Below are 15,668 nucleotides of genomic sequence, written 5' to 3' on the forward strand. Positions count from 1 at the left end.
ATCTGCTGTTGTCACTGCTGTGGCTCAGGTGACTGCTGTGGTGTAGATTCAATCTGTGCCCTAGAAACTTTCACATGCTATGGGAATGGCCAAAAAATAAAAAAATAAATAAAACCAAGATAATAAATAAAGTGAATTAATTTTCACAAAAAATATAAGTAAGCTTTAAAAGAAAGAATAAGAGTTCCTGTAGTAGCTCAGTGGTTAACAAACCCAACTAGTATCCATGAGGGCACAGGTTCAATCCCTGGCCTCGCTCAGTGGGTTAAGGATCTGGTGTTGCCATGAGCTGTGGTGTAAGTCCCAGACGCGGCTCAGATCTGGTGTTGCTGTGGCTGTGGTGGTCGCTAGCCTGGGAACCTCCATATGCTGTGGGTATGGCCCTAAAAAGACAAAAGACCAAAATAAATAAATAAATAAATAAATAAAAATAAAAATAAAAGAATTTTCTTTAAAAATATTAAAATATAAAATTTATTCAAAAACAAAGAACAGCTTCTATGAATTATGAACTACATGTAATAAGTAAACACAAGACAGTACCAAAAATTCCATTTTTCATCACATCAACATCTTCTTTTAATTATAAATTTTCTCCCTGGAATAATGAAAAATTATAGATTAGTATTTGAAATACCTGACATATTAATTTAGCATTAAAAGTCCTCTATAATAATCAGGGGCATAATTTATAGCAAGAGTGGAAAATATTTAGTCAGCTGAAAAATACAAACCACGTTTCTGCTGAGCCTCGACAGGAACTCCTAGAGTATAATCTTAAAAAATCATGAATCACTATGTTGAATGCCTGAAACTTATATAATATTATAAATCAACTATACCTTAATCAATCAATCAGTCAGATGGGGAAAAACCCAGTACAATTAAAAAAAAAAAAAGAAAAATATGAATCAGTAAGAGTCCACGCTGATGGAAAAAGCAAATAACTCTGGTTGAGGGGAGTTAGGATGGAGTGCAAGGTTAAACTAAATTGATTTTAAAAACAAAAACAGGTGACACAATAAAACTAAGCTATTTAGATATTGGTGTCACTTTATAGTTCACTTGAGAGCACATTCAAAAAGATAGATGAAAAAAATGGATGAAAAAGAAGAAAGAAAAAACCCAGGAAACGAAAGGAAAAAGATAAGAGAGAAATCTTTACACAAAAGCAGTAGCACAAGAAGCTCCCTGGTGGCCTAATGGTTAAGGATCAGCATTGTCATAGCTGTGGCTCAGGTCACTGCTGTGGCACAGGTTTGATCCCTGGCCTGGAAACTTCTGCATTTCTCAGGCAAAAAAAGAGGAGGAGGAAGAAGAGGAAGAAGAAGAAGGGGAGGAAGAAGAAGAAGAAGAGGAAGAAGAAGTAGCAGCACAACATAGAAAAGTAAAAAAAATTAGGAAAAGTCTCAAGGGATTCTAAAATTACAGCTCAAATATTCTTGTCATTTTTGTCTTTACTTGGGTCAGGTTGTCATGTCTCTAGGTATTTACCTGTACTCCCCCTTCATATTGTTTTTCCCCCACCTTTGTTACCCAATAGCTGATTTTTCTCAATTTTATTTTTCACTTTTTTGCATGGTTTTCAGACCATATTTTGTAAACTTCTTTTTGAAAATAAGATGGATAAATAATACTTCTCTATTCTAGCCTAGCCTAGCCTAGCCTAGCCTATTTTATTTTATGGCCACACCTGTAGCATATGGAAGTTCCCAGGCTAGGGACCAAATTGGAGCTGTAGCCACTGGCCTACACCACAGCTCATGGCAATGCCAGATCCTTAACCCACTGAGAGAGGCCAGGGGTCAAACCTGGATCCTCACAGATGCTAGTCAGATTCGTTTCTGCTGAGACACAACAGGAACTCCTCACTTTCTAATAAACTGCGAATTAGCTAATTAATTCACAACACTTCCACTGCTCTAATTTAAAACAGGTTTTTGAAGTCTGTGAACTCCTTGAAGTTTTGTTCAAAATTGTGTGCACGTGAAATTTTTCATGAGTTCTGAAGCTTTTATCAGACTCTGAAAGCAAAGTACTACTGTGTTAGTGGCTTTATTGTGAATGAAATTGCCAAAATAGTTACCCACTGAGAAAATCAGTATCTGGGCTGATTTCTTTTCTTGTACCAAGAAAGGAAATTAACACTTATTTAGCACTTCTCACATGCCAATTTCTATGTTCTGCCACATCAGTGGACTTCATAACTGTACTCTCTGGAGCAGGGCTGGATGGATGTCCTAAGCACAGCACAGAGACCCCTGCCATGGCTCTTCTGTTGCTTAAAATAAAGACTTTTACACCTTTACACATATTAGCTGATGAGTTAAATGCTACCAGGACTCAGCCAGCTGGTTTTACTTGCCACAGAAGTGAAACTCACACCATGAGTTGGAAGCAAATATAAATTATCTCATGACACCTTCGAACCAAACTTTAAAACTTCAGTCATTCACCATGCCAAAGATTTTTTAACAGTGTGGATTAACTGCAACATGGAAGATAAAGGCAATTACAAAAAAGTCTACTATAGTCAAGTGTGGCAGTGAAAGGGTTAAGGGCACTGGCTAAGGAAAAAAACTGTGGTGTTCCTCTTCCCTTGGTGCCCTGAACCTGTGCCTATTTTCCTTAAAAGTTAACCCAGGGCTGCTCTGCTTTGCATAACCAGTAACTGGGTAAAGCCCAGACGCAAGCCATTCTCAGATAAATTATCTTTGTATCTGTTTGGCATATTTGTGTTCCTTTATAATATTTCATCTAAACAATAGTCTCCTTGGCTTTTTAAAAGTCTGCTCTTAAACCAGAGACCAATGCAATGTCACATTTGGTGATGGGTGAAATAAGCTGAAGACCAGAACTAGCTGTAGATCAAAGTTCTACATCCCAGTTTAAAATAATTTATTTCGAGAGGGATCAAGATGACGGAGGAGTAAGACGTGGTGCTCACCTTCCCCCACAAACACATTAAAAAACCCATCTACATGTAGAATGATTTGCACAGAACATCGACTAAACGCTGAAGACCTTAAACCTCTAAAAAGGGCAAGGAACCCGCCACATAACTGGGTACAACAAAAGGGGAGAAAAAATAGAGGGGGAAGGAATCAGGATAAGACGAGCACTCCTGAGAGGGAGCTGTGAAAGAGGAAAGGAACTCACACTCTGGGAAAGCACCTAATCGACAGGGAGATCAGCAGAGGCAGAGGGTCCTCCAAGCCTCAGAGAGAAGCACAGCAGCTGGACGGAGGAGGGCAAAGCAGAGAGAGAGCTGCACAGACCATTGGTACCACCGCCCCCAGACACCACAGCATGAGATGCTCGGGCAGGGGCTGGGCACTGAGACTCGGGCTCCAGAGGTCAGTTCCAGGGGTCAGTTCCAGGGAGAGGACTATGCTTGGTTGTGTGGAGATAGCCTGAGGGGCGAGGGAGCAGTGTGCCAAGGGCTGGGGAGTGGGGCACCACAGCTGAGGGAACCTGGGAGGAAGTCTGGGCCTGCTGAAGAAGCAAGGCGCCTTTGTTGGGGAGGGCAAGAGAAGCAGGGGCAGGATGCCATGGAATGCCAGTGCAAGCTCAGACACCTCTGGCAGAGGCTACGGATGGCAAGGCACCACTTGTGCAGCTTACGGGCGATGGGACACCTCTTGTGCAGGTTGAGGGCAGTGGCAGGCTAAGCGCAATGTGGCGCCTCTTGTATGATCTGCAGGTGGTGGAGGCAAACCATGGCAGTCGTCTCAGACAACAGAGGTGGGTGTAGCCCACCACCGCTAGGGATCCATGAACAGGCAGCACCCATTGGCCCCAGTCACCTGCGGTCAGCACACAGGAGGGCACTGCAACTGAGCACCATCTGTTGTTACTCTCACTCCCCTGGGAACACACATACCCTGCTGCTGCCACCACCAAATGCTCTAGGCACTCCCCACACTGGCCTGAAGATCTGTCACTTCCCAGGGTCCTCCAACTAGGAGTAGCCTGGGCCATCTTCCCTCAGATCCTTGTCACTGTCAAGGGCCCAGCAACCAGGCACTGGCTTAGCCCATTGCCTCCTTCTCCCTGGAAGAATGCACAATGCCCAAAAAATAAAAAGTAATCCCTCACAAAATACCCAGGATTGTTCATGCACATAAATAGTCCCCTAAGACTACAGTAGTTGTTTTCCCTAAACTCACAGAATAAGAAAAATATAAGCAAAATTAAGAAGCTCAGGAACCACTCCCACTTAAAAAAACATGAGAATTCACCTGAAGGAGCAACAATGAAAAAAACCTCTGCAGTCTAACAGAAACTGAGTTCAAAACAGAGACAGTGAAAATACTGAAGGAGTTAAGAGTGAATATGAAGGAACTAAGAGCAGATATGAACAGTAATGCAGATGACATTAGAAAGGAACCAGACAATATGAAGTCAAGAAAAACTAGAAAATTAACTTGCAGAGACATAAGCCGAGTTAAAGGCACAGAAGAGCAGAATGAATAATGCAGAGGAACGAATTAGTGACTTGAAGACAGAATAACGGAAATCACCAAATCAGGACAGCAGACAGAAAACCAAATGAAGAAACATGAAAGCAACATAAGAGAATTATGGGATAACATAAAGTGGGCCAATCTATGCATAATAGGGATTCCAGAAGGAGAAGAAAAAGAAAAGGGGATTGAAAACATATTTGAAGAAATTATGACTGAAAACTTCTCAAATCTAAAGGAAATAGACATCAAGACACAGGAAGCACAGAAGGCCCCAACAAGTTAAACCCAAACAGGCCTACACCAAGACATATTACAATAAAAATGGAAAAAGTTAAGAGAGGATTCTAAAGGCAGCAAGAGAAAAAGGATTTTAAGGAAACCTCTGTAAAGCTGTCGGCTGGTTTCTCTACAGAAACACTACAGGCCAGAAGAGAGTGGCAAGACATATTTGAAGTTCTAAAAGGGAAAAATTTGCAGCCCAGAATATTCTACCCTGAAAGAATATCATTTAACATATAAGGAAAAACAAAGAATTTCTCCAACAAACAAAACCCAAAAGTATAGCAATACTAAACCCATTCTAAAAGAAATACTGAAAGAGATCCTCTAAATAAAAAAGTAAGAAGAGGAGTTCCCGTCGTGGCGCAGTGCTTAACGAATCCGACTAGGAACCATGAGGTTGCGGGTTCGGTCCCTGCCCTTGCTCAGTGGGTTAACGATCCGGCGTTGCCGTGAGCTGTGGTGTAGGTCACAGACGCGGCTCGGATCCTGCGTTGCTGTGGCTCTGGTGTAGGCTGGTGGTCATAGTTCCGATTAGACCCCTAGCCTGGGAACCTCCATATGCCGCAGGAGTGGCCCAATAAACACAAGGAACATCAAAAGGACAAACATGAAGATGTTAAAAAGGAACTTCAAAATCATAAAATGTGGGGAAGGAAAGTAAGAAAATATAAACTCTTTTTTTTTTTTTTTAAGAATGTGAGGACGGGATTAAGATGGTGGAATAGAAGGACTGGAGCTCAACTTCTCTCCTAAAAACAACAAAATTCACAACTAAAGACTGAGCACTCTTCACCCAAATGGACCGGAAACCTTAAAAAAGATACCCTACTCCAGAAGAAAAAGAAGAGGCCACATCAAGAGGTAGGAGGGGCGATTTCGCGATATAAACAACCTCATACCTCGGGGGTGGGAGGCTCCACAGACTGGAAACTAACTGGTTCACAGAGACTCACCTACAGGAGTGAGAGTTCTGAGCCCCACATCAAACTCTCACATGTGGGGATCTGGCACTGGGAGAAAGAATCCCTGGAGCATCTGGCATTGAAGCCAGTGGGGCTTGTGCAGAGGAGCTCCACGGGACTGGGGGAAACGGAGACCCCATTCTTAAAAGGTGCACACAGACTTTCACGTGCACTGGGTCCCAGGGCAGAGCGAGTTCTCCATAGGAATCTGGGTCAACCCTGACTGCAGTTCTTGGAGGATATCCTGGGAAAACAGGGGTGAACGTGGCTTGTTGTGAGGGAAGGACATTGAAAGCAAAGCTCTCGGGAATATTCAGCAGCCCTGCCTTTCTCTGGAGGTGGCCATTTTGGGAAAATCTGGCCCCACCCATCGGTCAGCTGCTGAGAAGCCCCAGGGCCAACAACAACCCAGGTGGGATCAAAGCCCCGCCCCTCAGTAAACAGGCTGCCTAAAGACCCCTCAGGCACACAGCTGCCTCTAATCCCATCCAGAGACTAAGCTCCACCCACCAGAGGGCTGAGAATCAGCTCCACCCACCAGTGGGCAGGCATCAGCCCCTACCAGCAGGAAGCCTACAGCAACCCCCCATACCAACTCAGCCACAGGGGGGCAGACATCAGAAGTAAGAGAGGCTACAGCTCTCTTATCTGTAAAAAGGTCACCACACCAAAAACCTATAAAAATGAAAAGACAGAGAACTATAACTCAGATGAGGGAGAAAGGAAAAAGCCCAGAAAAACAGCTAAGCGAGGAAGAGATTCTTAGACTCCAGGAAAAAGACTTTAGATTGTTGATGCTGAAGATGTTGCAAGACATTGGAAATAAACTGGAGGCAAAGATGGATAACTTACAGGAAACACTGACCAAAGAGATACAAGATATAAAACTCAAACAAGAAGAGATGCAAAATACAATAACTGAAATAAAAAATTCACTAGAAGCAGCTAACAGCAGCATACAGGAGACAGAAGAATGAATAAGTGAGGTGGAGGACAGATGAATGGAAATTATGGATGCAGAACAGAAAAGAGAAAGAAGATTGAAAACAAATGAAGAGAGTCTCAGAGAACTCTGGGACAACGTTAAATGTACCAACATCTGTATTATAGGGGTGCCAGAAGGAGAAGAGAGAGAGAAGGAGACAGAATAAATATTCCAAGATATAACAGCCGAAAAATTCCCTAACATGGGGAAGGAATCACTCACTCAAATCCAGGAAGCACAACGAGTACCATATAAAATAAACCCAAGGAGGAACACCCCGAGACACATATTAATCAAATGGACCAAAATTACAGACAAAGAGAAAATCTTGAAAGCAGCTAGGGAAAAGAAACAAGTAACATACAAGGGAACCCCAGTAAGGTTATCGGCAGATTTTTCAACAGAAACTTTGCAGGCCAGAAGGGAGTGGCATGATATACTTAACATGATGAGAGGAAAAAACCTCCAACCAAGATTACTTTACCCAGCAATGCTCTCATTCAGATTTGAAGGAGAAATCAAAACCTTCACAGATAAGCAAAAGCTGAGAGAATTTGGCAACACTAAACCAGCCTTACAACAAATACTAAAGGAACTTCTATAGGCAGAAAAGAACAAGAAAGAAGGAAAAAAAAAAAAAGAGCAGCAAAAACAAATCCAAAGTAATCAATAAAATGGCAATAAGAACATACATATCAATAATTACCTTAAATGTTAATGGACTAAACGCCCCAACCAAAAGACGCAGACTGGCTGAATGGATACAAAAACAAGACCCATATATATGCTGTCTTCAAGGGACCCACTTCACTTCTAGGGACACATACAAATTGAAAGTGAGAGGATGGAAGAAAATATTTCATGCAAACAGGGATCAAAAGAAAGCTGGAGTAGCATTACTCATATCAGACAAAATAGACTTTAAAATGAAGAATATTTTAAGGGATAAAGAAGGACATTACATAATGATCAAAGGATCAATCCAAGAATATATAATAATTTTAAGTATCTACACAGCCAACACAGGTTCACCACAATATATAAGGCAACTGCTAACAACCTTAAAAGGAGAAATCACCAATAACACAATAATAGTGGGGGACTTTAACACCCCACTTACAGCAATGGACAGATCAACCAGACAGAAAATCAATAAGGAAACACAGGCCCTGAATGAAGCATTAGACCAGATGGACTTAATAGATATTTATAGGACATTCCATCCCAAAGCAACAGAATACACATTCTTCTTAAGTGCACATGGAACATTCTCTAAGATTGATCATATCCTGGGCTACAAATCCAACCTTGGTAACTTTAAGAAAATTGAAATCATATCAAGCATCTTTTCTGACCATAACGCTATATGACTGGAAATCAACAACAAGAAAAAAACTGCAAAAAACACAAACACGTGGAGACTCAACAACATGCTACTAAACACCCAATGGATCACTGAAGAAATCAAAGAGGAAATTAAAAAATACCTAGAAGCAAACAACAACAAAAACACAACACTCCAAAACCTATGGGATGCAGCAAAAGCCGTTCTAAGAGGAAAGTTTATAGCAATACAAGCCCACCTCAGGAAACAAGAAAAAGCCCAAATAAACAAGCTAACTTTACATCTAAAGCAGCTCGAGAGAAAACAGACAAGACCTAAAGTTAGTAGAAGGAAAGAAATCATAAAAATCAGAACAGAAATCAATGAAATAGAAACAAAGAAAACCATAGAAAAGATCAATGAAACGAAAAGCTGGTTCTTTGAAAAGATCAACAAAATTGATAAATCCTTAGCCAGACTTATCAAGCAAAAATGAGAGAGGACTCAAATCAATAAAATTAGAAATGAAAAAGGAGAAGTAACAACAGACATCACAGAAATACAAAGGATCATAAGAGACTACTATATGCAACTATATGCCAATAAAATGGAAAACCTAGAAGAAATGGACAAATTCTTAGAAAAGTACTATCTTCCAAGACTAAACCAAGATGAAATAGAAAAGATGACTGGACCCATCACAAGAACTGAAATTATTTTAAGTATCTTCTCTGACCACAATGGCATGAAAGTAAAAATCAACCACAGGAAAATAAATGAGAAAAAAACTGACTACATGCAGAGTAAACAACATGCTACTAAAAAACCAATGGTCAATGAGGAAAAAAAACAAAAATTTAAAAATACCTTGAGACAAATGATAATGAAAACACAACCATTCAAAATCTATGGGATGCTGCAAAAGAAGATTTTAGAGAGAAGTTCATAGTGATATAGGCCTTCCTTAGAGAAGAAGAAAAATCGCAAATCAACAACTTAACCTACCATCTAAAAGAATGAGAAAAAGAAGAACATAAATCTAAAGTCAGCAGAAGGAAGGAAAGCATAAAGATCAGAGAGGAAATCAATAAAATAGAGATTCAAAAAGCAACAAAGTGAGTTCCCATTGTCGCTCAGTGGTAATGAACCCAACTAGCATCCATGAGGACACAGGTTCGATCCCTGGCCTCACTCAGTGGTTTAAGAACATGGCATTGCCGTGAGCTGTGGTGTAGTTTGTAGATGCAGCTCATATCTGGCATTGCTGTGGCTGTGGTGTAGGCTGGCAGCTGCAGCTAGATTTGACTCCTAGCCTCAGGGGAACTTCCATATGGCCCAAGTGCAGCCCTAAAAAGACAAAAAAAAAAAAAAAAAAAAGAAAGAAAAGAAAAGAAAAAAAAAATCAATAAAACTAAGAGCTAGTTCTTTGAAAGGGTAAACAAAATTGACAAACCTCTGGCCAGACTCACCAAGAAAAGGAGAGAAGGAACTCAAATAAACAAAATAAGAAATGAAAAAAGAGCAATCTCAAAAGGTACTGTAGGAATACAAAAAAAAAAAAACCATAAGAGAATACTATGAAGAATTACATACCAATAAATCTGACAACCTAGAAGAAACAGACAACTTTCTAGAGACATACAGCCTGCCAAAACTGAATCAAGAAGAAATAGATCAATGGAACAGACTCATCACTAGAATGGAAATTGACTATGTAATAAAAACATTCCCTACAAACAAAAGTCCAGGACCAGCTGGCTTCACAGGCGAATTCTACCAAACGTACAAAGACTTATACCCATCCTTCTTAAACTTTTCCAAAAGACTGAAGAAGAAGGAACACTCCCAAAGACATTATATGAAGCCACCACCACCCTAATACCAAAACGCCACTATCTTTGATGAATATAGATGCAAAAATTCTCAACAAAATTTTAGCCAACAGAATCCAACAACATATAAAAAGATCACACACTATGACCAAGTGGGATTCATTCCAAGTTCACAAAGATGGTTCAACATATGCAGATCAATCAATGTCATCATACACCACATTAATGAAAGAAAAGTTAAAAACCATGTGATCATCTCAATAGATGCAGGAAAAGCATTTTCTGCATAATCCAACATCCATTCATGATAAAAACTCTTACTAAAGTGGGTACAGAAGGAACATACCCTAACATAATACAAGCCATTTATAACAAACCCACAGCCAATATGATACTCAACAGAGAAAAGCTGAAAGCCTTCCCACCAAAATCTGGAACAAGACAAGGATGCTGACTCTCACCACTGTTATTCAACATAGTACTGGAAGTCCTAGCCACAGCGATCAGACAAAAGAAATAAAAGGTATCCAAACTGCAAGAAAAGAGGTAAAATTGTCACTCTAAGCAGATGACATGATACTATATATAGAAAACCCTAAGGACTCCACACAAAAGCTACTCAAACTAATCAATGAATTCAACAAAGTGGCAGGACACAAGATTAACATTCAGAAATTGGCTGCATTTCTGTATACTAATAATATTAGAAATGGAATACAAAAATACAATACCTTTTAAAATCTCACCTCCAAAAATTAAATATCTAGGAATAAACCCGACCAAGGAAGTGAAAGACTTATATGCTGAGAACTATAAAACATTAATGAAAGAAATTAAAGAGGATTCAAAGAAATGGAAAGATATGCCATGCTCCTGGATTGGAAGAATTAATATTGTTAAAATGGCCATACTACCCAAAGCAATCTACAAATTCAATGCAATCCCTATCAAATTACCCATGACATTTTTCACAGAACTAGAACAAACAATCCAAAAATTTATATGGAAACATAAAAGACCCAGAATTGCCAAAGCAATCTCAAGGAAACAAAACCAAGCAGGATGCATAACTCTCCCACACTTCAGACAATATTACAAAGCTACAGTAATCAAGACAGTGTGGTACTGGTACCCAAATAGACATACAGACCAATGGAACAGAATAGAGAACCTAGACACCTATGGTCATTTAATCTTCAACAAAGGAGGCAAGAATATAAAATGGGAATAGAACAGTCTCTTCAGCAAGTTATGCTGGGAAAACTGAACAGCTGCATGTAAATCAATGAAACTAGAACACACCCTTATACCACGCACAAAAATAAACTCAAAATGGCTGAAAGACAAACATAAGACACCATCAAACTCCTAGAAGAAAACATAGGCAAAACACTGTGACCAACTGTACAAATGCAAGTGTTTTCTAGGTCAGTCTCCCAAAGCAATGGAAATAAAAACAAAAATAGGAGTTCCCATCCTGGCGCAGTGGAAGTGAATCTGACTAGGAACCATGAGGTTGTGAGTTTGATCCCTGGCCTTGCTCGGTGGGTTAAGGATCCAGGGTTGCCGTGAGCTGTGGTGTAGGTTGCAGACGAAGCTCGGATCCTGTGTTGCTGTGGCTCTGGCATAGGCTGGTGGCTACAGCTCTGATTAGACCCCTAGCCTGGGAACCTCCATATGCTGCAGGTGCAGCCCTGAAAAAAAGACAAAAAATAAATAAATAAAATAAAATAAAATAAAATAAAACAAAACAATGGGACCTAATCAAACTGACAAGCTTTTTGCACAGCAAAGGAAATCATAAAAAAACCCAAAAAGACAACCTACAGAATGAGAGAAAATAGTTTCGAAGGATGCAACTGACAAGGGCTTCTCTCTAAAATATACAAACAATTCATAAAACTCAAACAGCAAAAATAACAACAACCCAATTGGAAAATGGGTTCTCCAGAGAAGATATATAGATGGCCTACAGGCACATGAAAAAATGCTCAACATCACTAAAGATCAGAGAAATGCAAATCAAAACTACAATGAGGTACCACCTCACACTGGTCAGAATGGTCATCATTAACAAGTCAACAAATAACAAATGCTGGAGAGGGTGTGAAGAAAAGGGTACTCTCCTTCACTGTTGGTGGGAATGCAAATTGGTACAACCACTATGGAAAACAGTATGGAGGAACCTCAGTAAACTAGATATAGAACTACCATATGATCCAGCAATTCTACTCCTAGGCATATATCTGGACAAAACTTTCATTGAAAAAAATATGTGCACCTCTGTTCATTGCAGCACCATTCACAATAGCCAAGACATGGAAACAACCTAAATGTTCACTGACAGATAAATGGATTAAGAAGATGTGGTATATATAGACAACAGAATATTACTCAGCCATAAAAACAACAAAATAATGCCATTTGCAGCAACATGGATGGAACTAGAGACTTATACTAAGTGAAGTAAGTCAGAAAGAGAAAGACAAATACCATATGATATCATTTGTATCTGGAATCTGATATATGGCACAAATGAACCCATCAACAGAAAAGAAAAAAACTCATGGACGTGGAAAACAGACTTGTGATTGCCAAGAGGGAGAAGGAGGGAATGGGATGGATGGGGAGTTTGGGGTTAGTAGATGCGAACTAATGGATTTGGAATGGATAAGCAATGAGATCCTGCTGTGTAGCACAGGGAACTGTATCTAGTCACTTGTGATGGAACATGAGGGAGGATAATATGAGGAAAAGAACATATATGACTGGGTCACTTTGCTGTACAGCAGAAATCAATAGAACATTGTAAATCAAGTATAATAAAAAATAATAGGAGTTCCTGTCATGGCTCAGCGGTAATGAACCCAACAAGTAACCATGAAGTTGAAGTTTGATGCCAGACCCCGTTCAGTGGGTGAAGGATCTGGTGTTGCTGTGAGCAGTGGAGTAGGTCGTATACTGCTGTGGCTGTGGTGTAGCTCAGGCCAGCAGGTGTAGCTCGGGCCTGGGAACATCTATATGCTGCGGGTGCAGCCCTAAAAAAAATAATAATAATTAAACATTTAAAAAATAAAATAAAATACCTTATTTTAAATTTCACGTAACAGGAATTTCCTGATCAGAGGAGCTATACTCTACCTTTCCTTTAACACTAGCAATAAACAAAATTATAAGTGCACAGAATTTAACCTGGGCAAATGGGCATCTGAATAAAGATGAAATTACCTGAAAGAACTTTTTATTTCTGCGTGCAACATATATATATATATATGTGTGTTAATTACAATATAAACTGCTTATAAACAATGTTTATATATATTTATATATAGTATTTGCATACATATATATATATAAATACTGCTTTTAAAACATTGAGTCTGTAAGGCGTCTATACTCGGGATAAAGTTGCCTCTTCACTATGAAATACTCAAGGAATAGTGAGAGTAGAAAAACCATGTGAATGAGCCACTATGGAAGTCTATGACCAAAAAAAAAAGGCTACCTTAATAATCTTTACTAGAATGGTTTCCAGGAAGTAAGGAACACAACTAATTTTTGGAACTCCAAAAAACATTCTCCAATATTCTGAAGTTCAAATACTTTCCTACTATGGAGTAGAACTAGTTTTCAATCAAATATAAATTATATTTAATTAAATATATGAGATATTTAAACAAAAATTAATTTTCAAAGCTAAATTTTCAACACTATTGTGTGGGGTAAAAGCATCCTAAACCTACAATGCATTTTTTAATACTTTCAATATTTGCGTACACCACCTAACGGCATGAATGCTTGCTTCATCTAAATGTATGTTTTTTTCCTACTAACAATAAAATGATATTCATTGGAGGCAAATTATTATAACTTCTAAGTTATGAAATACATACCTGAGTTGAACCAGCACCTGTTTGCATAGAAGACTTTTTTAATAGTCTCACTTCTTTGTTTATATATCTTAGCATTCCACTAAGAGTACTGAAGTCATTATTCTCAGAATTATCATCTTCTAGGTCATATGTGAGAGGTTTAAAGGAGTCTGACTGGGTATAAGACATATCCTTCTGGCTTTCTTCTAATGTTGAAGGTTGTTCCAGTTGCATTTTTTTTAAGTCCTGCAATAATTCTTCAGAAAGAGCTTCATCGCTACGAGTTTTGAAACTAAGGTCACTGGCACTAATAGAGCGACGTAGTTTTCCACGCTTGAAAAAAGCTATGTGAGAATGCTTAGCAAATTTTGAATCTTGAGTATCAGGTGTAATTTCTACTGGAGATGTAAATGGGGTTGGGAGAAACTTGATGTCTTCTGCCCTTTCATGTCCAGAAATTTTGGCTTGTAATCTAGTTAATTCTGATTCCTGTAGAAAAATTGGTACAGAGTAGGTGTTGATTAAATTTTTGTTAAATGAATGAATTACTTAGAAAATCACAAACTCTTAGAAGTCATCTAACTTAAACTTTGACCCAGCACAGGAATTCTTTTTATAACAACTAGAGAAATTTCCAAGCTTGGAGTTTCCATTGTGGCTCAGTAAAAATGAACCCGACTATATCCATCCATGAGGATGAAGATTCGATCCCTGGCTTCACTCAGTGGCTTGGGGATCTGGCATTGCCGTGAGCTGTGGTATAGGTTGCAGCTGTGGCTTAGATCCAGCAATGCTGTGGCTGTGGCATAGGCTGGCAGCTGTAGCTCCTGTGTGACCCCTAGCCTGGGAACTTCCATATGCTATGGGTGTGGCCCTAAAAAAATAAAACAAAACAAACAAAATATATATATATCCAAGCTCTGTTAAAAGCCTTCATTTGGGGACAATACCTATATTAACTAGGAATATGCTTAAACTATACTAAGGAATTCCATGAAAACTATTTTCCTTATGGAATTTTTTTCTTAGTATTGACAACAATATAAATTTCTATTCAAGACCCAAATCTTACATTTAAAATTTTTTCTGCAAAAGTATAAAAACACACTATAATTTGTTAATCTAACCTATACACACACATAAAAGATTCCCGTTTGGAATTTCTAATAGGAAATAAATAAATGTATACTCTGCTTTTTTTTTTTTTTTTTTGTCTTTTTAGGGCTACACCCATGGCATATGGACAGTCCCAGGCTAGGGGTCAAATCAGAGCTATAGCTGCCGGCCTACACCACAGCTCATGGTAATGCCAGATCCTTTAACCCACTGAGTGAGGCAAGGGATGGAACCTGAGTTCTCATGGATACTAGTTGGGTTTGTTAACCGCTGAGCCATGAGGTGAACTCCTAAAACAAGTCACTTTTAAATTGACAGTTTCTTTGTTGCCGTGAGCTGTGGAGTAGGTTGCAGAGGTGGCTTGGATCTGGCATTGCTGTGATTTGACCCCTAGCCTGGGAATTTCCACATGCCTCAGGGGTGGCTCTAAAAAAAAAGACAAAAAAAAATTGATAGTTTCTAATATTTACCAAAATACCGTGCTTATAACTAAAACTGTCATAACCACAGTGTGCATTACCAAATGAACGTTTAACAGGCATATTTCAGTTCTCTCATGTCTTTATACTACTTTATCTAGATAAAGTTGATTTATAAGTGGTGTCAACAAGTCACTTTTACCTCAGGTAAGTAGGAGATACCCATTTATGTACATTTAACATATAATTTAACACCTAAATTTTACAAAGAAATGTAGTATAATGACTACATTAGACATAATTCAACTTCCTAAGACTCGAAGAAAGTCACTGACTTGATCATCATCGTACCATGCCACAACGTAGTGATGTCCTCAGGTCTCAGAAAATGGACTGAGCTTTGCCCT

General features: G+C 39.1%; 1 protein-coding gene across 2 annotated transcripts in view; it reads right to left on the minus strand.

Annotated features, from left to right (window-relative positions):
• Positions 1–445: 445 nt before the first annotated feature.
• Positions 446–15,668, minus strand: part of CCDC18 (coiled-coil domain containing 18) — a 112,085-nt gene continuing 96,862 nt past the window's right edge. For both annotated transcript variants that reach the window (XM_047785280.1, XM_047785281.1), the window contains 2 exons: positions 13,748–14,215; positions 446–598 (listed from right to left, as the gene is read on the minus strand). In XM_047785280.1, coding sequence (XP_047641236.1) covers positions 584–598; positions 13,748–14,215 — 483 coding nt within the window. In that variant the 3' untranslated portion in view covers positions 446–583. The remainder of the gene's footprint in view (positions 599–13,747; positions 14,216–15,668) is intronic.

This window comes from Phacochoerus africanus, chromosome 6, assembly GCF_016906955.1.
Source record: "Phacochoerus africanus isolate WHEZ1 chromosome 6, ROS_Pafr_v1, whole genome shotgun sequence".
Classification (NCBI taxonomy): domain Eukaryota; kingdom Metazoa; phylum Chordata; class Mammalia; order Artiodactyla; family Suidae; genus Phacochoerus; species Phacochoerus africanus.